General features: G+C 42.8%; 1 protein-coding gene and 1 long non-coding RNA gene across 2 annotated transcripts, besides 3 other annotated features; both read right to left on the reverse strand.

Annotated features, from left to right (window-relative positions):
• Nucleotides 1-930: 930 nt before the first annotated feature.
• Nucleotides 931-1053: a mobile genetic element.
• Nucleotides 1054-1703: 650 nt separating this feature from the next.
• lncRNA:CR45082 (long non-coding RNA:CR45082) lies at nt 1704-25195 on the reverse strand. The gene is made up of 2 exons (NR_123985.1): nt 25030-25195; nt 1704-2299 (listed from the first exon to the last, which is right to left on the reverse strand). It is a non-coding gene; the product is annotated as a long non-coding RNA:CR45082 (long non-coding RNA).
• Nucleotides 11100-11733: a mobile genetic element.
• Nucleotides 22612-24396, reverse strand: Cyp6t1 (Cytochrome P450 6t1). The gene has a single exon (NM_134613.3). The coding sequence runs from the start codon at nt 24314-24316 to the stop codon at nt 22727-22729; it is 1590 nt and encodes a 529-aa protein (NP_608457.1). The 5' UTR covers nt 24317-24396; the 3' UTR covers nt 22612-22726.
• An 88-nt stretch (nt 25196-25283) lies between the features above and the next one.
• Nucleotides 25284-25318: part of a mobile genetic element that runs on past the window's edge.

The raw sequence follows: 25318 nt of genomic DNA on the forward strand, positions 1-25318 counted from the left end.
AGTTTTCCCCATCTACTCATATTTATCATATTTAATTAGTAAACGGAGTGCAGTGCAACAAAATATGGCCAGTCGTGCAGTCCTATTTTCAGTTGTTTTGCAGCCTTTCCATTCCCTTAGGGATTTTCCCACTCCCAGCCGCTGCGTTTCAGTCAGCCAACTTGGCTGTTATAAAGTAATTTTCGCCACTCACAAGAAGAAGAAATAAGTCAACAATGTTGTTGCATTTACTGTAGTTGTCCAGGACCACGCTCCTACACCACCCCACAACCATCCTACACCCACCCATCCGCCCACCAATCCGCTGATTACATAGTTGTGAGCGCGTGTGCGTGTGTGTGTGTCTTGTCAACAAATATTTGTCGCTATATTGCATTATTAGTTTGTATGAGTTGTGAAAAGTTAAATAATTGCACGCACCGAGTGATGGAAATCTAAGCCAAGTTCGTGAAAGATGCCAGATGGCAAAAGGGGGCGTGCCATCGCCTGGATTTCTGCTGACACACGTATTGCCGCTCCTTGATTGCCATCGCGACATCCATCCTTGGCTGGAAGATGTTTGGGGAAAAACAAACTGGAGGAGCCAAAAGTTGCAGCAAAGTGCCGACAAGTTGACCTCACACCCATTTTCCCGTTTTTTTTTTTTTTTGTCGGGAAATTGGAAAAGTGTTCCCGGGGCCGCTATAAGTTAGTGCTCCCCAGATAGTAATTATCAGTGGATTGTTGTTGGTCAGCCGAGCTCACAAGCTCGCAAAACGGAAGTTTGACAAGTTTTGTAATCGGTTTTTGCCATTTTGATTTCATTTATTGTACTTGACAGTGGCGCAGAGGGGAAACATTTGGGAGCTAGGAAGAACTGAGGCTTTGATTATTTTCGAATTGGAATAACATGAGCTAAGCTAGATGGGTATACTTTTCAGACTGACTGAAAAATATGTAAAAGGCAGAAGGAAGCGTTTCCTATTCTTAATCCGGGTCAGCAGTCAAGTCGATTAGACATGTCTCTCCACCCTCGCCTGTCTGTATGAGCTTCGAGATCTGCAGAAATATAAATTTACAATTACGTAGTGTTAGTTTTGTACCGATAGATTATCGTATGTTCGTCCGTCTCTCGGCTTTAAAGCATTTAACTTTCCCAAAAGTCTTATTTCTGTTGAAGGTGATATTCGGATAGTCGGAAGGAGACGGATCGGTCCAGGAAATGACTTGAGTACTTATATATAATCCAATATATTTATTGGAACAGTTGGAAAATTGGAAATAGTACAAGAGAAATTATCGTATCATTGTTATTTAATTTAATTAGCTATGCAGAACATTTATTTTAAATATTTAATTACTGCAAGGGTATAAACGCTTTTTATATTTAAAATGACATAAGTTTAACTAAATCTAGCTAAGTTTGGTCGACTTTTTCGACATTGTCGAACTGATCAAACCAGTTTTTAGCTATTTTTGTAAAAACTACGATTATGTAAGTTTGTCAATATTGAAAATCAAGTATCGCCGTTGAGTCAAAGTCCAAGTATCGCAAGGATAATGAAAATTAAATTAAAAATCGATTAATAGCATAAAATTAGATGCACCTGGAATCCAGGTATTTGAACACTTTGTAGCCCATGATGCTTGAAGTTGTTTAAATTTAACTTAAGTAAATTCTTCAACATTTTTTAATAATGTTGAAGATAAAATTTAGTTTTGTTAAGGACGCATAGAAAGTGTTAGAAACAAAATCATGGACATATGCGAAAATATTGCTTGTAAATAGACAACCTTTCGTGCATCCTGTTTGGAGCTGTTTTCCACTTTTTCACAACCACAAAATCACCAGAGAAAACAAAGCTACGCCAGGTTGAATTCAAGCCGCATTAATAGGCAAGTGGTCACCTCAAATTAACTGCTCCATTCGAATGAAAAATTCGGTAATTTTCTTGGCCGGCAACCAGCAAACTGAAAGATGATGAACGCAATTCGGAATCCGAGTTGGCCAATTTCCGGTGCCGACACCTTCCAATTGGCAGGCGTGGCAACCAAGGAGACAATCTCCATTGGCCCCCTGGAAGTGGGCAAGCGGCTAGAACGCTTTCGTCCTTGTTCTCCTTTTGCGGCAAAACAGGACGCCCAAGGAAATATTGAATAGTCGTAGTTGGCTGTCGTCGTTCTGGCCGTTGTCTGCTGGAATATAAGAGGAGTATCGGAAGAAGTCACCATATCATCAGTATCGGCCGAGCTCTTGCTCCTCCTACTTGGGCAGTCGCACACACACATTCGCAGGATGGCATACAGTAACGCACATGCACTGAAAAAAACCGCACACTTTATATTGGATTTCATGTTTTAACCTTAATTATTATATGATATGAAAAATGTGTTACCTTCGTTTCATTATTCAATTAAAAAATAATAATTAGAAATACGTTAATTGGAGAATAAATCGAATTGCACCTTCATGAGTGTATCTTTAAGATACCTCTGAGTTCTATGGTAATTTTTCTCTCTGTGAGTTACACACATACATATGTACGCTTGTGTCTGTATGGTCACACTCACACAGAGTTAAAGGAAATGAAAAATTCTTAGTAAAATTCCCATCATCCCTTATTGTGCTCTGGGGCATTTTGCTCCCGATTTTTCCTCAACCCACTAATGCCATTTTCTTGGCCTTCCCCTTTCCCGACACCCACATTTTCTATATTTTTTTTTTAACGAAATTGCAATAGTGTGTGCTTAGTGTGAGTGAGCGTTGACAATAAACACACAATATGTAATAAAATCGGACGCGTTATAGAAAACGCCGCGGGCACCATCAACGATGATGATTTCGAGATAGGAACGGGATTAAAAGGGAAAATGGGAAACTGGGAAACTGGGAAACTGGCAGGGCGCCAGTCCTGAGCATAAAATATAAAATTTAGGAGAAATATATTGAATTTGCCCGGAATGCAATAAAAAGAAAAGATAGGCATTTGCCCAGAGTCGAACTTTTAAACATTTCCTACGATGTACCGTCAGCTAACAAAGGCTGCAATGAAATCCAAATAGTTGTATTAATGATAAATCTTATCTATTAATTATAAATCAAAACAATTGGATAAAACAATTTATTGAATTCACACCAAACAAGTAGCGAAACATGAAACTGAAAGCTCGGCTGTATCCTCGAAGTGACGAAGTGGATCGCAAGTGTGGTAATCCGAACAAAATCATTTGTATCTGGATGTTAAGCTATTTTGAAACTGTATCTCATTTTTTGAATAAACAAAAGAGGATTAGTTTACGTTACTTTTTGGACCTGTTAGAGCCGTCGGATCAAAATGCCCAGACTGCTTACTTTAGCTCAAAATACGTGTCGACACCTTTATCAGCATAATGCACGTATGCATTTGCACGCATATTATAAAAAAAAAAAAAAACAAAACTCGAACAGCTTTTATGAATATCTCTTGATATATTTCTGGTCTTGGAACATTTTCCGAAATTTCATTATTATCAATATTAATAATTACTGGTATTTGCGCAAAAATAAGTTAATTGATGCCTAATTATATTTCCCATGTTGAATGAATCGATAATTTGCTAACAATGACTGTATGCCAAGTATGTTATCCGGTTATAGATTTAATTCCCTCCACTCATGCCTGATTCACTAGATCTAAGCCTCCAGTCTCCCCGCCTTTCCAGACCCCTCCTCGAGCTTTGGAGCCATTAAGCCAGCATAATTGAATTCCGCCTGCCCTGCAGGTCCAAGTATTTGTTTGTTTGCCCAAGTTGTTAGCCTTTTGGACAAACTAATTAAAATAGCAAGCGATTTGCGAGCAGCCTTCTCCCTCACTTGATGGTCTGCATGAAACTTTTGGTCAAACGCAAAAAGCCAAAAGCCTTGAGTTCTTGGTTTTCCTTGGGCCAGAGTGGGGAAATCTGGGAAAACTGCAACACATGACGACCAAAGTCAAATATACCCAAGCACAAGGATGCGAGCATTCAAGGAGCAGCAACAGGATGCAGCACCTAGGACAATGCAAGCAGGCAAACACAACAAAATGCCAAATAAATAAATATTAAGTATTTGCAATTGTTGTTGAATTGGCCAAAGGGCGAGCGGAATAGTTCGAGTATAACGAAGGACTGGCCAGGACTCTCCGGTTCGAGCCATCTGCTGATTGATATATTGTCAACAGAGTGGAGGTCCGGAAATTTACTCGAGGTGAAACCGGACTACATCGCATTAATCCCGAACCCGTTCTGACCTTTGATGGGCACCCAAATTGATTCTGTCTGCCGGCTATTTATTTGCGAAAGCGACTACAATGCATAATTTAAAGGAAATTGTTCTACAAATAATGCCAATAGAAAATCAAAAAATATCTTGTAGCTATAGGTAATTGCCTTCTTGCTCTTCTGAATTTGCATACTTAAAATCTTAACTGAACGACACAGCGGAGGAGGCTTACCTCCGCCACATTTACAACATTTATATACATATGTTTCCAAATGATTTAAGTCAATGTGAGTAACAACTTCTCAATTTCACGAGGCAACATTAAGTATTTGAAAAACAAAAGTTTCATAAAAATATTGGAATTGCACTTGGAAGTGAAAAACAGCTTGCATTGTCCAAAAATGGTAATGATGGTGATGGAAAATTAAAATTGACCTTGGGTTTCCAGTAATGTGAGGTGTGTGAGGTTCTTTAGCACGATATATATAAACGTATTGCTATTACACTTTTAAAAGGCATCATTTTATAATGAAGACAACCACTTTGCGATGTTCCTTACCCATTTAGGATGTCGCATATTCAGCTTGAATGGCTCTTAATTTGCTCGGTGAAGTTGGCAGGCTGTCTTGTTCATCCACACATCCCGCCAATCGCTATTTTCCGGAGCCGGGTGAATTGGGGCCGGGCGCTGTCTAATTTAATTACCGCAATTCGAGGCGTGGCACGCGCCTTTCCTGTTGCGCCAACAACAATGAAGTGCAGCCTGCTTAGAATAGCAATTAAGGCGATGAGAGTCGTCGACTCGGAGCCAAAAAGGAAAGGAAAGCCAAGTTTGGGGACAAACTGTGTACCACCCACTGGGAGGCCCCACCAAGCACCCACAAATGTGCGTGCACGTGCCACAAAAGGGTGGGTGAGGGGTAGGATGTTGTTGGGGGTTCAAAACGGGCCTCAAATCCGCCGACCATGCCCATTTATGTGTGGCCACAATTTCGTTTTCATTGAGCCAACTTTTAGTCGCCCATGCCCTCTTCGCTTCATGGGCACTATGCACTTCAATTGAAATTCTGCAACTTGTTCGGCAATTTGTCGATGAGCTAAGCTTCCGGGACTAATCCATCCTTAGCTGCACAGTCTATTAATTCGGGAACTACCACCTACATATGGGGAATATTTGTTGGTTCTATCTGTTATAAACTTTAAGCAAGATAATCTCTAAGAAATAGCAGTATGAAATTAATTTACTTTGTCACGCGCAATATAATGCACAAAGATTAAAGATTACCTACAATATTTCCATCGACCATCCGAAATTCTTTAAATCGGAATATTAAAAGTTAACTAAAAGTTTATTGAATGGTGTCGCATTCTTATTGCGTAAAGAAGCATTCGATTTCGGAGTGCTCACTTCAATTAGCTGACTAACAGCTATCAGATAGTCCAGGAACTTGATTTTAGCGATCTCTATTGTTTAAAATCTTTGCAACAAATTGTAGTTAATAAAAGAAGAAGACATTTTAATTGTGAGCAGAAAGATAAAAAGAGTGTAAGACGAATTTTCTACTTTTGTCTTAATAAATTGATAAATTTCCACCAAGTCTAATAGATTTAAATAATTATAGCTCCTTGTTCAACCTAGTATAACCTTTACCATAGCTTTAAGTAAAAACGCTGTCTCTTTAAAAGGTTGTAAAAGTGGAATCCCTCGGAAAACCCATATGTAACGTGCACACCACCGTCTGGCATTTATTCAGGTGTGCTGCATTTAATCGCCCCTGCTCCCATCCACAAGCCACCGAAAATGATGCATTCGGAATAATCGATGCTTGCTGGTTGTTTGCCAGGCCAAAACCCAGCTCATTGGGCCATCCTGCCATCAGGCAGTCCATCCATTCCCATTCGCGTCCGACCCTCGTCCTCGTCCACGTCCTCGTCCTTCGCCCTTTTGGCCATTCAGTTAGCGAGACTTGCAGCCGAAGGAGTGGCATTTGCTTTATTACCCCCAGTTCATCTATCCCCTCTCGACCACCTTGCACGCTCCTGTTTACGCTGCACTGAGGCCAAAGAATTTCATATGCACAATTCGACACTTTTCGTTTTATTTTCTTCACTTAAATGCTTAATTGGTAGTGACATTTAAAGTTATCACACGTGTGGTATGAACTTCCGAAATTCCCAAAAGGAATTACTGCAAAAACATCATACATATATTTTAGGCAATGACAGGTTGAAGCCTCCAATTGAAAAATTTCCTAACTTATTTATTACATTGGCCGTGAAAAACATGCCATCAATTGTGTACCATTCGCCAATGCTTCAGTTCTAAATCATTATAATTGAATCAACCAACAATGGATATGGCTATTAATAAGTTGAACAAATAAAATATTTTTTAATGAGGCAATAATCCGGTGTTGGGGCCAAAATCCACTTTGGGCAAGCGAAAATCAAGAGCAGGTCCAAAAATCCATATTTCAACCTGGTTTTCACCATTCGCAACCTTTTATCCACTTAACCGAATTCCCCGCAGTGCACTGCGCAGTCTGATCGGTGGGCTCATTGAATGATGCGTTTGATAATTTACGGCTTTGCTGATTGCACAGCCCTCCCTCCACATGGTTACCCCGTTCGGGTAAATCCTCCAGCACGGCCACTATCATCATCGTCATCATCATAACCAGATTCAGAATCAGAATCGAAATCGAAATCGAAATCGGAGTCGGAGGGTGCAGTAAACACATCATCGCAGTGCAATCGGCGAGCATCTGGCTCGGCGAGGTCTATGAATTAATTCCGCATTAATTTGCTTTAATTGCGAGAGCTGGGCGAAAACTTTAACGGCCACTTCCGCATAATTTCACCGCATGTAAACATAACCATGACATTTAGCGTTATTCGGGAGTTTATGCGGCCACACAGTCTCCATTCCGGATCCTGGCTGCTAACTTTTGGCCAGGAACCGGAATGCAGGGAGATTCCCCGGGTCGCGCCATTTAAGGCCACACTCGGTTGCGCCAGTTGCCAACGCCATTTTCCATTATCCGTTAGTTTTGCGCATTTCCGGTTCATGCGATTGCCGGCGCTGCGCTGCAGTTGGACCCGGAATCGGAATCGGAGTTGGGGAGGTGCAGAGTCTGAGTTGGATCTGGTGAAGCTGGTGGAGCTACGGAGCACAGATCGCAGGGGCGTGGTGGCAACTGAATGATGGCCGAGACTCCTCCCTACCTTCTTGCCATCCACTATCCACTTTAATTTTAGCCATCCCATTACGTTTGAAATATTAGCGCCTTTAATTGTATTTTTATAGTTTTTCGTAAAAAAAAAAGCAAGCATTTGCCTACTGCAAAATCAAGTTTTGAATAATTTCGGTCTGGTCAACACAACCGCCAAATGTTGCGTGAGCAAATGAATTATGTAATTATGATCTATTTGTAGAATGTATATTTTGCATATTTTGCCAATTAACATTGATAGATTATCTGGTTCGATCTATTCATGTCTTTCCTCGACTTGCCCTCTGCTAACCACGCCACTGTTTCCACTAATACTCACCAGATTCTGCTGACCTCCAATTGGAGCCGAAAACACATCTGCTGAATTTTTAATGCGCTTTGAGTGTTACTGCGGTGTATCCCCACATACATACATCCGAGTGCAAATGCATACGAACATCGCCGAAAACATGCATGTAGCGTTGTGCAAATCGGGCAATTGCACTTTTAATTAAATTTGTATACGAATTTCTGTTTCGTTTCGAGTGGGGGGGGCCCAGCATCGGCAACTGTGTCAGATGCTGGCCGGGCTTTAAGTTTTTCTAGGAGTCAAAGTTTCACCATCTCGCCAAATCGACGATTTACTACCGCCCTGCGCCCAATCTTGAACAATTTCCAAGCACGCTGCACTTTTTATGCCTCTGTCCACACACATGTGCGCGTGAGTGTGCCTGTGTGTGTGTGTGTGGGAGCATCAGACAGATATATGTATATATATAAAGAGGAGCAAAAGGACCAAAAGGACCAAAACGAGCAGCGGCGGCAAAGGCGCCAACACCACGAGCAACAAACCAGCATTAACACCATCAAAGTTGGTAAACAGAGATACAGCACGTATCTAATAAAAGGCCACAACGTGATGCCAGCGTCGTGGTCGCGACAAGCGACTAGCGCCCCAGACCCAGTCCCATCCTCTGGCCCTGCCTCGACCATGCCCCTCCTGCCGCCGGAGATGGGCGGACGCGAGCCGCAGTCACGCCACCGGGAACGGTCACGGGTTCGCAAGGTCAAAGTCTCATATGCTAATGGCATGTTCACATTATTTGTTTATTCTAGTCGAGACTAACTAACTAAGAGTTCGGAAAATATTTAAGCATTCTGGACATACGTATATATATTTTTTAAAGTACGCGTTAATTATAAATACAATTACCATGAATTTATATTTTCCGGTTACTATATTCGCTTTATTTGCATCCAAAAAGACTTCAACTTCTTTTAGCAGTCACTGTTTTAAGTGATTTCAAATGCCCCGGTTATGTGGCACACTGCACAGGAAAATACAGGGAAAAGTGCTGACACTGATACATGACGGTATATATAATCGAAAACGGTGACTGAATCCATCATCTCTGTCGGAATGTGGGGGGCGTGGGACTGACGACTGAGATTTCCTGTCACTGGCTGCAGTCAGCGGAGACCTTCGCCCGATGTCGCCGTTCAACTTACAATACTTTCATGCGTTTCGCTGAGACAAAACCTGGGAAACGGAAAGCGGGAGGCGGCAAAGGGAAAGGGAATGGGAATGGGAATGGAAAGGGAAAGGAAAGGGGAAAGGGGTAGCAAAAAGGGGGAAGGATCTGCGGGAGCCAGCTCCTTTCAGCGCTTTTGCCAGTTGATATCCTGCTTAAGGATGCGCTCAAGTACTTTCAAGTCACTTGGCAGCTGCTTAAGTTAACTTTTGCTTGGCTTTGTCAGCGGAAAGGACGAGCCGGTCGCCGGGGGGCAGGATAAAAGGTTCTGTTGGCAGGGGGTTCTGGGCCAGAACCATGAATGTGTTTCAATGTTGACGCAGCAAGAGGCTGTGACGGAGCGCCACAGGACGAAGGTCGTCGCCAGGCATACCTTTTTACCTTCTTCTTCTTCGCCAGCAAGCCCCCTTCCGCAACCTACCACCCAATCCCAGCCTGTTGTCACCACTGCACTTGACTCAAGTGGCCTTCTCGACTGCTTCAAAGCGGCAAGCGTCGCCACAACTGTTGCGGTTGTATCTACAACCAGTTGGGTTGCCTTGCCTTGGATTGGCTTGGCTTGGCTTGGCTTGGCTTGGCTTGCCTTGCCTTGGCTTGGCTTGGCTTGGCTTGGCTTGGCTTGGCTAACACAGACACACACCAGGTCGGCCAACAACAAGGGATGCAGCCTCGGCAGCAAGCCATGCCAATCCATTGGCCAAGTGAGGCGCCAAGTGGCCTACACTTGCAGAAATCGCTGGGGATCAATGGAATGGAGTGCATTTGAATAGGATAGAAAGGCAAGTATTAAGTTACTTCCAAGTGATTAGCTTCCCGCCAACGTAAAATTCCAAAACATTTCATATTATAAAAAGTAAATGGTGAATTCCAAACTGCTTCACAGTTTATAACAGCAAACAACATTTTTACGTTGTATGCTCTCTAGAAAAATATCAAATAACATTTTTCAACCAGATTAAATAACTGTGCAGAATGATGGACTTAAGAGATGACTTCAAAAATAGATGAATAAAGCAAAATTGCATAGGAATGCAATAAAATATATATTTTCAAGCAAATATTCTATTTTCGGGTGCACTAAAATAATAATAATAAAATAACTTAAAATATGTGCTGCTAGGTGCTCCAGAGATGTGGGTGTGTGACTGATTCTGTAAGTAAATCCGAGTTCGAGTTGATAAGTGGGAAATTAGGAAAGGTAACGATTCCCTGGTAGACTCTTTGTTTCTGTTTGTTGTGCTTGTCCAATTCATTTCTTGTTTTATGTCGTGCAATTTTCTCTTCCGTTTCCGCTCCGCCACTCTGCCAATTCCAATCCTTTAAAACATACGCGTGTGTAAGTAAATATGTACATATGTATGTATGTACATATACGCGGGTATAGGAATATATCCACCCAGGCATGCCGATTCATTCGCCAAACACTTGACATTGTTTTGCAAGTTATTTTCGCATTGTTTGATTTCACTTTTAAATTTCATCTGCTTGCTCAGACACGGGGGTAAATACGAGTAATGCGCCAGCTCAGCTCAGCTTAGTTCACCTGCCCGTTTTCCGACCGTTTTTCCACCGCCTTTCCACCGTCTTTCCACCCCCTTCCGCCGACAGTTTTCGCCAGCAGCGCACTTGTATTTGGATTTGGTTATAAACATTTTAGTGGAATTACTTTTAGTTTAAGTTGCTTTAAGTAAATTGTGTCTGCTTTGTCTTTGCCACTTTTCGGAATTTTAATTCCGTATGAGTGATTTGCCTTTAAGCGAATGAAATGAAATTTAAGCTTAGGCACGTATGTAGCCGGCTAATTAGGAGAGAACTCTGATCGATTTTGGTATTCAATTTGATATATTTTTATTAGTTTCGTTTCAAAAAACCCATTGAATAAATTAAAAGACACGATATTTTTTAAATTTCATAAAATATATATATTAAAAGGTTCTTCCAACTGACTTAAAGGGTTAAATAAAATTAAATTTAATTATAATAACAATTTCGTTTAATGAGAATACCAAATTCATGGAATACTTTTAAAAGCATAACAAATTCCAGTATTTTTAAAATTATTTAATGTACTTTACAAATATTTTCTAGTGTGTACTACATAAATTTTATACCCGTTACTCGTAGAGTAAAAGGATATACTAGATTCGTTGAAAAGTATATAACAGGCGTAAGGAAACGTTTCCGACTCTATAAAGTATATATATTCTTGATTAGGATCAATAGCCTAATCGATCTAGCCATGTCCGTCTGTTCGTATGAACGTCGAGATCTCAGGAACTATAAAAGCTAGAAGGTTGAGATTCAGCAACGAGATTCTAAAGAAAATGACGCAGCGCACCCATGTTGCCACGCCCACTCTAACGCCCACAAACAGCACAAAACTGATACTCCCACACTTTTGAAAAACATGTTGATAATTTTTCACATATGTATTACTCATGTCAATTTCTATCGATTTGCCAAAAAACTTTTTGCCACGCCCACTCTAACGCCCTAAAACCACCCAAAACTGCCACGCCCACATTTTTGAAAAGTTGTTGGATATTTTTTCATAATCATTTTAGTCGTGAAAATTTCTATCGATTTGCCAAAAAAAAACTTTTTGCCACGCCCACACCTTGGAACAATTTTGAAATTTTTTCTCATTTTATTGCACAATTAGCTATCGATATCCCAGGATAATGATTAAATTTCGCGTTCGCATTCACTGCAGTTAAGTAACGAGTATCTGATAGTCAGGGAACAAGACTATAGCATTATCTTTTGTTTGTACTAATAAGAATAAAAAAATAGCCTATACATAAAATATCACAGTTCGGTAACAATGTTATTTAAAATAATTTAGCTGCGTTTTAATTATGTTTTTAATTAAGCAATTATTTTTAACTTTTTCAACGTACAACGTATGTTTACCATTAAGAGATAAATTATTTCATATTTTTAACAAGGTATCCTAGCAAGGTATTTTGTTTTGCAAAATATCGTTTACTTGTATAGGTTATGTTCTAAAATAAACTCAAATAAACCTCGAAAACCGTGTTAAACTCAGTTAAACTCAGGGGTAAGGCGAAAACATTTAAATGAAGTCAACCTGTTAAACAAACCGTTAAACAGACCCGACTCAAGTGACGAAGAATATTTCCGATTGGAAAAGATGGAAAATGCCTGGCTTTTGGGGCGACAATTGAAAGTTCAGGACCACCAAGTGGGCAGCTTTAAGAGTGACATCCACTGCAGCAGCACTGCACCACCCATTTGGGGCGTTGTGGTTGGGCCAAAGGTTAAGTTAAGCTCCGTTTGAGTTGAACTCCAGTTTCATTTCATTTTAGTTCGTTTCGTTACGATTCAGTTGTGGTTCTGCTCCAGGTTCTGCTGTTGGTTTCGGGGTTTTTGGCTTCCCATTGCCATCTCCATCTCCATATGCACTGCCATTGCCATTGCCATTGCCATTGCCATTGCCATTGCCGCTTCCATACCCCGACTATTTTCATTCCCCTTTTCTATCCGCCCGGAGTTTTCCTTTTTGCCTTCTTTACTCGCGCGGAATGCAAAAAGGCAACGCACATGTTCCAGCTTTCGTTCCGTTTTTCCGCTTTTCCGACCGGCAAGCGGAAATACTTGAAATTCTTAGAGCCTTCAGCTGCCGGGCAATCGAACTGCAACGGCCACTGCATCTAAACTTGCACCTTGGACTGCCAGTTAAGAGCCACCAGCCACCAGCTACCTGTAACCTGTAACCACCGATGCGCCTCGTTGTTGCACGAACACTGTGCCGCAAAAAGACATGCCCGCTTTTCCGACTTTTCCGACTTGGCCGCGGCCGAGGCACGAAGCCGGGAAGTCGGGAAGTCGGGAAAGCCCCAGTGAGCCAATTGGACGAGGCTTTTCACACGGCCGGCAACATTGTTGCTGCTGCCGGCGACATGCTGCTGCGGCGCCAGCAACATGACGAGTGCAACATGCAACTTGCAGCGCGCAACACGCAACGCAACACACAAACGATTGCCCATTACTAATTATTAACGCAATTATTGCCGTACGGCTCGACGAAAGAGGGTGTGACGACTTTGATCCGGGTATGGGGATTTCCTGGGCCCGGTCACGTCCTTCTATTCAACTATAACGATGCAAATTAGCTAACGGAATTATGAGTGCAGTGGGGGAAAAGTTTCGCCTCTCTTCCAGCACTTTCCATCATCATAATCATCATCCGCGCCGGCTCCAGCGTCATCTTCATCGTCGAAAGGAAAGGAAAACTTTCGTCAGCCGCCGTCCCTCCTTTTGGGTGCGAGTTCGGGCCCGGGGTTAATTTCAGTTTCTTATTGCAGTTAATTAAGTGAAGCTTGAGTTGCCGTCAACGGAAAGTCGGGGAACAGCGGCCAAGGGAAACCAAAGGCGGCAAATGCTCAGTTTTAATTTATGCGCCCTCTTTCCATCCCACTTGCTGTGCATGTCAAAGTGCTGACAATCAGCCGGCAATCAGCCGACAATCAGCCAACAATGATAATCAAGTGCAACTCGCTGCCAGAAATTCAAAGAAGTCACGCATTGAGCAGAATGGGATAACAGAAACACCCAGCAATTATCAGACACGCTGCTTTGGGCCAACTAACTAAGGGTTTAAGCTATAAAATCAATGTGCTAGGCTCGAAAGGTCGTTATAAACACACACAAAATGTTGTTAAAAGAATTTGTTGAATGGTCCTGCACGTATGTACCTTGAACGAAGACATAATAATTTGATTATTTGAATCGGATCCCTTTGCAATGAATAAATGATTTTTTTCACGCCGAACAGTTTCTTTAGAAATAGTCTATCCTTTATAAATATCAAGTTCGACAGATATCAGGACACTATATCCAACAATCTGGCTTGCAAATGAAACCAAATATAGTGTACATGCATCCCATTTGAGTATATTGACCAATGGGCAAAACACTCTTGGCTTAAATGCAAGGGTATCAAATGACCGGCTTGGTAACCTAAACAGTTTCTTGTCGAAAATTCTCCCAGCCTTATATTAGGTATCTCAGTCGCGCTCGTGACCTCTGTGAATCTTAAAGGAGCCTTTGGCTTGGCGCTTTAAGAAAGTCCTCGCTGCGAGTACGTTGTACGCCACCCAGTCCTCCTGGTGTGGCCCATCATCATCTGCCCGGCGATGTGGATTCAATTGGATTGCCTACGACCTCCCGGTGACCACCAGCCGCCCACTGGGAGTCCCAAGGTGCAGACATGACTGTGATTGCGCCAAGGACATAAAGTATGCAGCACTCGCAGCGAGGACGAGCCAATGCCCACTGAATTCACAATGGAGTCGGGGGCAGTGGATAGTGAATGGGGACTCGCAGCTTGGGGCTCGGTAGTCGGTGGAGGGTGTTCACGTATAATCATCATAATGGCAAATTATATATAATAATAAAATATTTCGTGTCCGAACTAACAAACTTTGCCGATTCAATGGGTTCCGGAGAGCGTGTGTGCCAGTGTGTTTTTCAATACACAATGCGTACGTGCAGTTGCCACATTTCATATCCCATATCCCATATCCCATGTTCCGTACTCAAATATCCCCATGCCGGTCCCCACTAGCCGATACTCAATTCCCTGGCCATGATGTCGACTTTAAGCAAATCCTTTTCAGCCAGTTTTCGGGACAATCCGGCAAACACTCCGGTCCATTCCCCCACCGACTTTTCCGCTCCGTCTGGCCATTTTCGTAGACGGCGTGACAATGGCCCGTTTCCAAATCAATCGTCTGCGTGACCATGCCACGCCCCCCTCACCCGGACGCCTCCAATGCGACGCCTTTGTGCGCTGCATGCAAAATTAGCCGGGCAAGAGAAAATGAAATGTTTGGAGACCTTGAGTCCTCATCCTGCTCTGCTTAGCTCCATTCCCCCCGGAGCATTATACCATATCCATTTCCGTTTCCGGCACTCGTCGAAGAGTCGCTTTCAGTTCAGCGCGTGCCTCTCCGATTCGATAGCCTACGCCGGTAGTCTTCGATTTTCGGGCCAATTAAGAAATGGCTTGCGAAAAAAAAAATATAAATAAATATGCAGCCGATACGTACATACCTATTGTGAATTTAAAATCCCAATTTTTCGTTGATAGACACTTTGGCTTTCCGACTCATTTAGTTTTAAGAAAGAATTACTAATGTTATATATGTATATATATACTTTCCAACAATAAATACCTTTTAGTATTGTTATTACAAACCAGTTTAAAACAGAAACATAAAAGGATTGATTAGTAATGTATTACTAAAATCACATAAACCAGTTGGTCGGTTGGCTTATTTAAGCTCAAAAAATTTTTTAGTGGATGAAATCTGGAACATGCTTGGATGGCTAGTTCTCACAAATCTTTATTGGTGCACTGGTCGAAGATCTATTGGCAGGATCCGTTTCCTGATTTCCGTTGGAACTTGAAAGGTTTTCCACACTCCTGCACACGCAGACCAAGTCAATTTGCAACTTTTCCTGTCTTCCAACCAGTCTTCCCCTTACAGCGTATTTTCCCAGCCGCTTTTCCCCCATTTTTGGAGGTGGCAACCGCAAGGCAGCTTCCTTCTTCTTCGCCAAAGTGTTCCATTTCCTTTGTGCCGTGAAATTTCGAGGTTTGGAGTGGGCAGAGTGGGTGGGGCAGCTCTTTAAGCGCGGTTTTCACTTCCATAGCCAAACGCCAAAGTTCAAAGTGAACATTTTCGATTTCGCCATTAATTAACGTTAGTAAATTAGCGGCTCAGGCGCAGACTGCATTGGAAATCTTTCCAAAAACTATCAACCGAGGACAGGTTCATTGATTCGAAGTCAACACAGCCCGCTTTTGATTTATACGAATCGAGAAAATGCATTTGGCATTTTTATTTACACTCAACTTCAATCACAAAAACTTATTTATAAGTCTTTTTCTCAAGAAGTTTTACTAAAGCGAAATGATGAATATATTATCAATTAAAAATCTTGAAAAAACCTATGAGTAGCCCGTCTGAAATCGAATTCTTCAGATACTTTTCTGCTACCTTGTTTCGGGCCTCCCCAGAGATACTAAACAGTAAACGCACTATTTTTAAACAATAATATTCTCTAATGGAGAATTTAAGATGAAAAGTGCACTACGATTACCGTAGGTAGCTTTACGGCAAAAATTTAAACAAAGTTCGGAGTACATTGCTCCACTTTTGATAGTTATGTACACAGTTCGAGAAGACTTAGTTGAAACGTTAAACACTGGACTTGTTGTTAATTCTTTAGAAATCGATCCTTTCAGGAAATGGCCATGGATAGGCGTTGACTGCGTCGCCTGAACGGCCCGCCTGTAAAGTCATCAGAAAAAAGTGGTCCATCGGCAACTTATAGTTTACAGATACAACAGCTGCCTCGGCCCGATACTCCAACTGATGATAATCGAAGCCATCGGATGGGGCGGTAAACAACAGAAGTGACATTAAAGACACATCAGAATTCATCAAGCATCAAACTAATAGAAAAAGTTGTGGCAGCAGCCGGCCCTGTTTCTCGGTTTTTCCGGCTGTCCTGTCCTTTTTGCCTCCCGATTTGCTGCCGCTGCCATTGACACTGCCACTTTCCATCTTCCTTTTTCATTTCCAAGGGGCCGTACCCTTCGGCATTAAAGCTAAATAGTGAAAACAATTGCAGATCTGCAGTTTCAATTCCTGCTGCACTTTCCAGGCCAGGGCGGAACATAAAAATGATTTAAATGCAGGCGGCTAGCTGCATTACGAGCTGACTGGCCAGGACCAACTCCGAGTCTCTCTTTCTGACTGGGAACTCGTTGAGTGACAAGCTCCTTGCTCGGAGCCATGTATCAAGCATGGAGCAAGCAGCGGTGGCAACTTCGTTATGACCGTTAGCAGCTCTATTTGCCAGACTCAGAACCAAACTCCGATGCACACTGCGAAAATAATACCAAAATATAGTTTATATACGCTCAGTATGAGTACAGAGGTCTTGTACCCAAGTATGCCAAGTATGCCATTATGCTTCTGCGCGAAGTTTGGCTTCTTAAATCGAAGATCTGTATTTTTCTAAGGACATTTTTAAGCCTCAATCAATATCATGATGAGATTCCACTGCTTAAGCAAATATAAGTCAATAAGCTAATAAATTGCGTCCATTACCATATAAATAGCTCAAGCCTTTTCACCACAACACTATTGCAAATTGAAGGAGTTCTTCTTAAGAAACAAGATCTGGGACCCAAGATCCTTGAACTCAATTAAAGAGGAAATGGCATTTTTCTGAGTGCAACTACTCCACTTCATGGACTCCGAAGTTCACTGTGGAGTGGGATCTGCACTCCATCTGCATACTTAATGCATTTTCATTTTATTTCATTGCTTTAGTTTTGACCAGGCCAACGGGATGGGGGAAGGCGGAAGGGACGAGGTCGTATCGTCTGGACCTGGTCCTCATCTCCTTGCACTTGGACTTGGACTTGGCCCGAGCCCGTATCTGTATCTGTATCTGTATCTGTGGCTCCATCTCTATCTGCATCTTTATCTGCGCCTCGCTACAACTATTTGCTCTACGGCTTGTCTTGTGTTTGCTTACTTTCATTTGTGTACTTGTGTTTCATTCGGTTAAGTGCTTCCTTGATTGTTTTGCCCGCGCCTGCTCCGTCTTCATTTATTTCAAGCAATTTCGGGACTGGGGGCCTGCACTTTATGGCAAAGTTTTAACCCACCCGGCGCCATCGCTATCCGCCCGTCCGTTCGAGCAGGCTGGTACTAGTTCCCTGGGCCACTTGTTAACAACATTGTTGGGGATTACGTCGGGCTTTTGACACCAATTGGCCACCGACGACGAGTCAATAAATATATGCAGGCATGCCCATGGATGGCGGTATCTGGGCTATATATGGTCGCCCGACTTGCATGGATTATCCGTAATGTTTGTGTGTGCAGATCCTTTTCCCGCCGCCGGTGTTGCCGTTGTTATAGCACCACAGCCATTGACCATAAACATGCAGCCTTTATGCATACATTATTTTAATGAATTATTGATTTCGTTCGATTCCATAACTTGGACGGGCAGCTCGCAATTGCATGCAGCTCAGCAACTGCGAAATACTCTTATTTCGACCACTGGTCAATTTTGTTTGCAATGATATAAGCAACTAACTATGTACATGGCAATGAGCAAGAGCGCAATTAGAATTTATAGGCTAAAGAATTCATGAAACTTTTGAAGAGTTTGTAGATTAAATTATACTACTAACTGAGTATGTCAGATCTTTTTCACATAAACAAAATTTATTTTTTAATTTTTTAGACAAAAAGAAGGAAATATTTAGTGACTTTTATAAATGACTTGCTCTTAACGACTGATAACAAATAATTTTGTGTATATTCCTGGGTGATTAAATGAAATGGTACCGCTTTGCTTTAAAGCTAGTTCGACTAAAAACACGGTTTTATGCAAATCTGTTAATCATTTTTATCAAGCATTGGCCTAACCTTTATTTCATAATATCAGTAACTTTGCTAGAACAGTGCATCGATAGCTTAAAGCCAAACAAGTTGCTTATGTACACTTGTGTGCGTGGGTGTCGATGTTGATGGAGGTGTGTGCGTGTGCGTGTGTGTGTGTGTGTGTGGGCGGTAGTCTGCGTGTGTCCATTTCCATATAATTTATAATGCTTTATTTCCATTCAATCCATTTTGGCATTGTGCGAAGTATCTTACGCATTGATAGCTACTAACTGCCTTTGCCTCTTTCTTCTTGCTCTCAACTTAGGTAAGGGGTATTTCCCTTTTATTTCCTTTGTGCATTTGTATTAGTGCGTGTGTACTGGTGTGCGTGGCATTTTGTGTGAAGGTGTGTGTGTGTGTGTGTGTGAGTGCAGCGTTTGGTGTGGTGTGGTGTGAGACTTTTGTGTGGTTGTTGTGGCCTAAAATAGCACTTTGTTCGTCCATCGAAAGGTTACGCAGAGAGGAAATATAATATATAATATAATGGAAATAATGTGGTATCTATTCAATTATATCGAAGCCGTTGCTTTGCCTTCAGGATCTTCGCTTTCGGAGGTCAGGTGCTCCCGATTCCGATACCGATCCCTCCGAAAAAGCGACGAGCCCAAAAACCTCGCACCAGTGCGCCCTAATGGATGACAAAAGCACTTTTATGGACATTTTATGTTAGTGCATATTATTTATTATATTAAAAATCCATTAGTGATTTTTGAAACTTGTGGTCGCCGGCAGCCACATCTTTCATTTTCACATTGATTCGCGTTTTCGGTTTCACTACGGTTTGGTTGGGTTTGGTTTGGTTTGGCCCGGCATTCAGTTTTCATTTTCCATTTACATTTTGGCCCTGGCCGAGACCAAAGTGACGTCAATAAAATCGTCTGTCGCCATATTGTGGCCACTAATTGCATTTTGGTTAAGCCTGGGATGGAGATGTGGCTTGGATTCTGTGCGGGATGCGAGTTTGGTGCTGGCTTGGGGTCTGGTCTTGGGTCTGGTTCTGGTTCTGGTTCTGGTTCTGGTTCTGGATGTAGTTCCGTTTTGCATCTTACAGAATGCTGATAGCATGCTGCACTTGATTTAAGCCACCCAGACACGCCTACTCGCCCCACATTCAAGCTGAAAGAAGGGGGGGAGTGGCTGGATGACAACGACAAAGTCGCGCCATTAATGCATAAAGTGGCTGAGATAAGTGCGAAAGCTGGGGGCGTGGTCGCAGCTTTTAATGGTACCTCCCCCCGGAACAGCCATTCCTTGAGATCCATCTAACGGTTGCAAGGATTAAAGTTGCTTGCATAATTCCACGCGCATAATGAAGCTGCAACTGCAAAGACACAAAGATGGCGCCCAACAAAAAGATAAGGCCAAGAAGTGTCGTTAAGCGTTAAGGAAAGCCGCTCTGGGAAGAGTCACCGAACCAATTAAAGCACGGCTAATTTCAATTTGTAATATGTATTTTACTATTAAACATTTAAAGAGAGCTCAGATTTTTTAGTTGGATATAGACCCTCAACGCCCTTTAAAACTGTAGTCCCTGTTTGAATAATACGCTGGATTATTCCTCACATTTGCCAGATCATCCGATGCAAATACTGGCCTGCCCTTCGTCTCCTTTGTCCTTTCACAATGGAAAAGAGGGCATTTCAAATCCAATTTACTTAGTCATCCCACTCAAAGGAGGTCGGAAAAGGAGGAAACGGCTGGGTCAGTTCAATGGCTATTTGTATTCCGTTCCGGTTGGGTCGGTGTCTCTGTATCGGTCTCAGTGCATTAAGCAGTTTATCACGTTAAAAAGATTGAATAGATGCCCTGCGATTCGGGCACAAAGGATAACATTACTGGGACAATACAGCCCGACGCGTTTCCTTAGCCCACTTGGTTTTTGGTTGGCGGTGCGGGATCTGGAATCCAATGTCACGACAACAGTAATAGATATACGGTAAAAGTTGGGGAGTAAAAGTACTCCCTGAATCATCTTATCTTCCTATCTTTTCCTTATCCTGAAAAATCAGTTTTTAGACAAACCCAAGATCATTTTGCTAAAATGGCCAAAAAAAAAAACTGTATTTGCGATACCTCAATGGTAGTATGAATAAGTATTTCATCATAGAAAGACCTTCAAAGTGGATGTACCAAAATAAAACTTACCATCTTCCTCAAAATTAAAAAAAAAAAATCAATAACCAGATAAAGTACGTAGTGGCAATTGTGGAATAATCTAGTTCAAAAGTGCCCCAGATGTCCCACAAGAAGTTAGAAACCAGCCAAGTGCCATTGCATTATTGGGTTCGCAAGTTAATTTATTTTCGGTAAGCAAACTGGCGAGTAAAGAGCCATTTCCCCGAGCAATAACAAATATTTCAAAGCACCCCCAGCCAGAGGATACGTACTCGTACTCATATCTATTTCTCCCACATGGGCTCGCAGCTAATTGAGTCATATGTCAAGTTGAAATCGGGCAACCAATGCCGCGGAGGAGGCGCAATGCAATTCACATTGACTGCCAACCAGGGAGCAATCTGCTTCTTTGATTTTAAGTTGCCCATTTGCCATAAAAAATGAATGCTTGCCGCGTCCACGCCTCCGCAAATCTTCTCCGCCTTCTGGATCTCTGGGTTTCTGGGTTTTTGGGTTTCTGGTTCCGGGGGAGTTATGGTCGTTCACCGGACTTAGTGGATGGGGTGGGGGCGTTTTTGAAGGTTTTTAATTGAAAACAAACAAGGCTTAAGCCAACTTTGGATCTCCGGGCCACCTTTGACCCACACCCACCTCGCAGATTGTTTGCATGCGTGTCGCTGACGTTGACAGTTGGCCGGGGCGGAGGACTCCGATTTCGGGGGAGACTTCAGTTGGAGGCGTTAAGGGTTACGGCTGGGGGCGGCGTATCTGCAGACAGTGGGAGCTTGCGGGTTGCCCAAAGTGGCCATCGAAAGTGAAATGTGAGCTGCGCACTCCACTGCCAAGGTGGCTTAGTTTTTGGGGGATTCAGGGGGCCGTTTGAGAGGTTCCTGAGCGGAGCATAAAAGTGAAAAACAATTGAACCCTTGGGCGAAATTGGTTTTGACAATGTAAATAAATAAAACACAAGCATAAATATTTACTGCTGACGGCAGTTTCGTTAAGGGCTTAGGCTGCCAGTGCTTTGGTGTTGTGTTGGGTGGGGGAGGGGGTGTGGGTTCGTAGGGTCCGGGCCTTCCAGGGGCGTTCATGAGGGGGTCGGAAATGAGAGGCGAAGCCATCGTAAGCACGGAGATTACAGGGGCTCAGTAAAGTAAATTTTCGAATGGGTTTCCACCAGAGTTCGGGGCGGGGCTGTTGTCAAAAGGATTTGAAGCTCATTTCATTCCCAGGACCCCACAGGCCGAACCCTTTGCCCTTGCTAACCCGAGTGCTAATATTTGATTGTGTTGTCGGGTCAATGGGCAACTCAAATTTAAAACTCAAGTGGGCAAAGGCAGAGGTGAATGCCTGAAGGTTTTGGCATTTATGCAGCTCTGTATTCGAGACTTTTGTGATTAGTGAGCTGCCAGAGTTACCTGCTTTGTGCGGCTTGAGCTTCTTGCAAACAGGTGGCTCCACGATGGGCAAGAATAAGTGGAGGGCTTCTAGTGGTTCCGCTCCTTTGTTGTCGTACAGATCAGTACACATTTAGCCAACATTTAGGCTCCAATTTGTGTGTAATTAATGCTCGACCAAAAACCGATGTCGAGAACAATCAGTCTTGGACGAGCATGGCTTAATTGTTCGGCTGGTGGAGGTGCCAGTCCGGGTCGTCTTTTGTCGGTATTACATCTTTATTAACCAGACACATTTACGAGAATTGGCAAGGGACCAGGACCCTTGAAATTAATGCAGACTAATTGCCAGATTGATTTTCAACCAATACTCACTCACTCGTACGTACAATACTCGTATACTCGTTGGGTAAGCTCTGTATCTGTTTCATGTGCACAGATAGTTTGCAGTACGGTTGGCACTATTCAAATGTGAATTGGAATTGGCTTTAATGTATTCACTGTTTAAAAATGTATTCATTATTTAAGAATTCACCTGCTAATAAGTATAGTTTATAGAAACATGCAGGATAACTGTCGCACTACCCGACAATTCGCCAACTGAAAAGTGCTTTATGGAATATAGTAAAACAATGTCATTAAATTTAAACCTTTCTAAGGAGTGGTTTACTTTTTAGGAAAATCTAAGGTGCATTTTCAACAGCAATTGTCCAACTAAAGTTTACCTAATATAACTATTACTGGATGTATTTCAAAGAGAATTCTTAACAAAACGTAGATAGGTCCCATTGTGAGCAGTGAGTACAAAGGCCTTGGGATCGAACCGCATTTCTGGTAGCGTCCTTTCGCAGACCTCAACCCGAAAGTGATTTAGGATGTGCAGCAGTCCAACTTTGATCTCCAACTGCCCCAAAAGAGTCCCGATGCAACCTCTTGGTCCTGCGCCAAAGGGCAAATAGGTCATGGGATGGTGCTGTTGCCGTTGCTCCGCTGAGAAGCGCTCCGGGTCGAAGACTTCGGGATTTGGCCAGTACTGTGCATCACGATGGATTCCCAACACCGATATGTAGACAGGCGTGCCCGCACGCAATTTGAATGGCGATCCACCGTTCCACGGCGAGAGATCATAGCCCGTTCGGGAATTGCAGCATCGGTCCAGGAAAGCTGTGGGCGGATAAAGTCTCAAGACCTCATCAACTACCTGTCGCAGGTAAACCAATCCGGTGACGGTGTCGCAGCTCAGTTGCCGATCTTGGCTAGACTGCAAGGCAGCCCGAAGCTCCGTCCGCAGGCGGTCCTGAATCGTGGTGTTCTTGGCCAGCTCGTACAGCGCAAACGTGATGGTGGACGACGAGGTGTCGAAGCCGGCCAAAAGCAGAAAAGCAGCCTGGGCTGCAAAGAAATCTGGCCGATGGATTATGCTTTCCGCCGGCTCCGTACGCTTCAGCTGCAAGAATATATCGATCAAATCGTGTCGATTTTCCCCACTTTCCGCGCGCTGGGAAAGAACGTAGTCCATGGACTTGCGCATAAAGCGCTCATACTCTTCGGAGTAAAGATGGGTGCCAACCCTGTGCGATAGTCGCGGAAAGAAGAACATGGTGAAGAGGTGTAGGAGGCGCTTTGGCCTGGGGTCATTGACCTCAATGCACATACGACGAAACTCTGCCTCGGGATTTTGCAGACTGTGCGCCTCTATGCCAAAGGCCAGGGATGCAATGATGTCCGTTGTGAAGAGGGCACACAACTGCTTGACCTCCAGTTCCATGCTATCCCTGCCGCTTAGCTTTTGCTCCATGTGCTCCTCGAGCTTCTGTCCAATGTTTTCCAGAAGCCCGTACATATTGCGCACCTTTCCCGCAGCAAAGAAGGGCGCAAAGATCTTGTGCGTCTCCCGCCAAGTCTCGTATTTGGAAAAGAAAAGGTTCTGCGATCCCATTGTGTCACAAGTGGGATCTGTCGTCTCAAAGCGGCTCGAGAACTGAGCGAAGTCTTCCACCATAATGCGCTTGATCAGAGCCGGATCTCGAAGAAGCAGTGCGTGATTGTGCAGCACGTCAATTCCCACGAAGGCGCGGCCGGCAGCCTCCTTACTCTCGTACAACTCGCGAAACTGATCGCCAAAGCAGCAGGCTCCACGCAAAAGATTCCACACATTCCCCACAAATGGGGCAGCCGGAACAAAGGGGACGCCCAGACGTCGCCAATGCCAGAAGTGTAGAATTTGCCACAGCCAAACGATTGTTACGACAAGTAGACATCCACCTCTTAGGACAACGGGGAGCAGAACGAGGGATCCAACGGCGAGAGCAGCCGCAATGAGTGAAAAAACAGCGATCATCGTTACTTGAAGAGTGTCCGACCAGAACTGCACCAGCGGTTTGTGCACATTGACTATATGTATGCACCAGCTTAATTGATTGTTCATCGCTATCTTCTCGCTTATCTTATCTTATGTACCTATTTAGTGGTAGCCGTCTACACTCATAAAAAAGTTTTTCTGTATTTTAGAAAATCGCTTTTCGCGGACCATAAATGCAAAACAATGCACCATTATGTTGTTTTCTTAATTTAAGTAAGTTTTTTTTTCTAATTTTTCGGTAATTATCTTGGCGCACCCTAAAAATAAAAGCTTTGTCTTAACTCAATAAAATTCACATAAAAAAGATAAATATTATATTCAGTTATTTAGGGTTCATTTTTCTAAAATTGGTTCAAGTTGGTAATGGGTCCTTGTTTCGAAATTTTTGCTAATTATGATTTTTGGGGCGATTTTAGGAAAGCACTTTTATAAGTGTAGATTCATCGGCGGCGCACCGATCATAGCCGATCCCGCCGTGACACCACAAATGCTTAGTAACGTAGTAATCCGATCGCACCTATGCGAGTTCATCGATAATATGCAAGTTTATAAATAGTATACATCAATATTCTCTATCAGAAAGTTAGAAGAGAATATGATGATGAACTGTTTTTTGTTACTGATAATGTATGTCAGTATACTAGATCCATTTTTCATGTTCTTAATCAAAACATCAATCGATTCACTCTTACCGTATGTGTGTCCGTTTGTATGAACGTGGAGATTGCAAAACAGCCAAAAAAGCAATTTTAATATGCATGTACTTAAATCACAATTGAGACTATAAATGTATGCTTGTTTTAAAAAGGTCGAGTTACTCGAATCGGGAATTTTGTAGCAAACGTATTTATGAAATCGTAAAAAATTTTCACCTTTTGAGCATAGGTAGCATTGGTAGCCTCTAATCGATGGAAAATTGACACTTCTAACAATATTACTGTTAAACATTATAAGTTTATCATAAGACGGTCACACTTAAGC

Source organism: Drosophila melanogaster, chromosome X, assembly GCF_000001215.4.
Source record: "Drosophila melanogaster chromosome X".
Classification (NCBI taxonomy): domain Eukaryota; kingdom Metazoa; phylum Arthropoda; class Insecta; order Diptera; family Drosophilidae; genus Drosophila; species Drosophila melanogaster.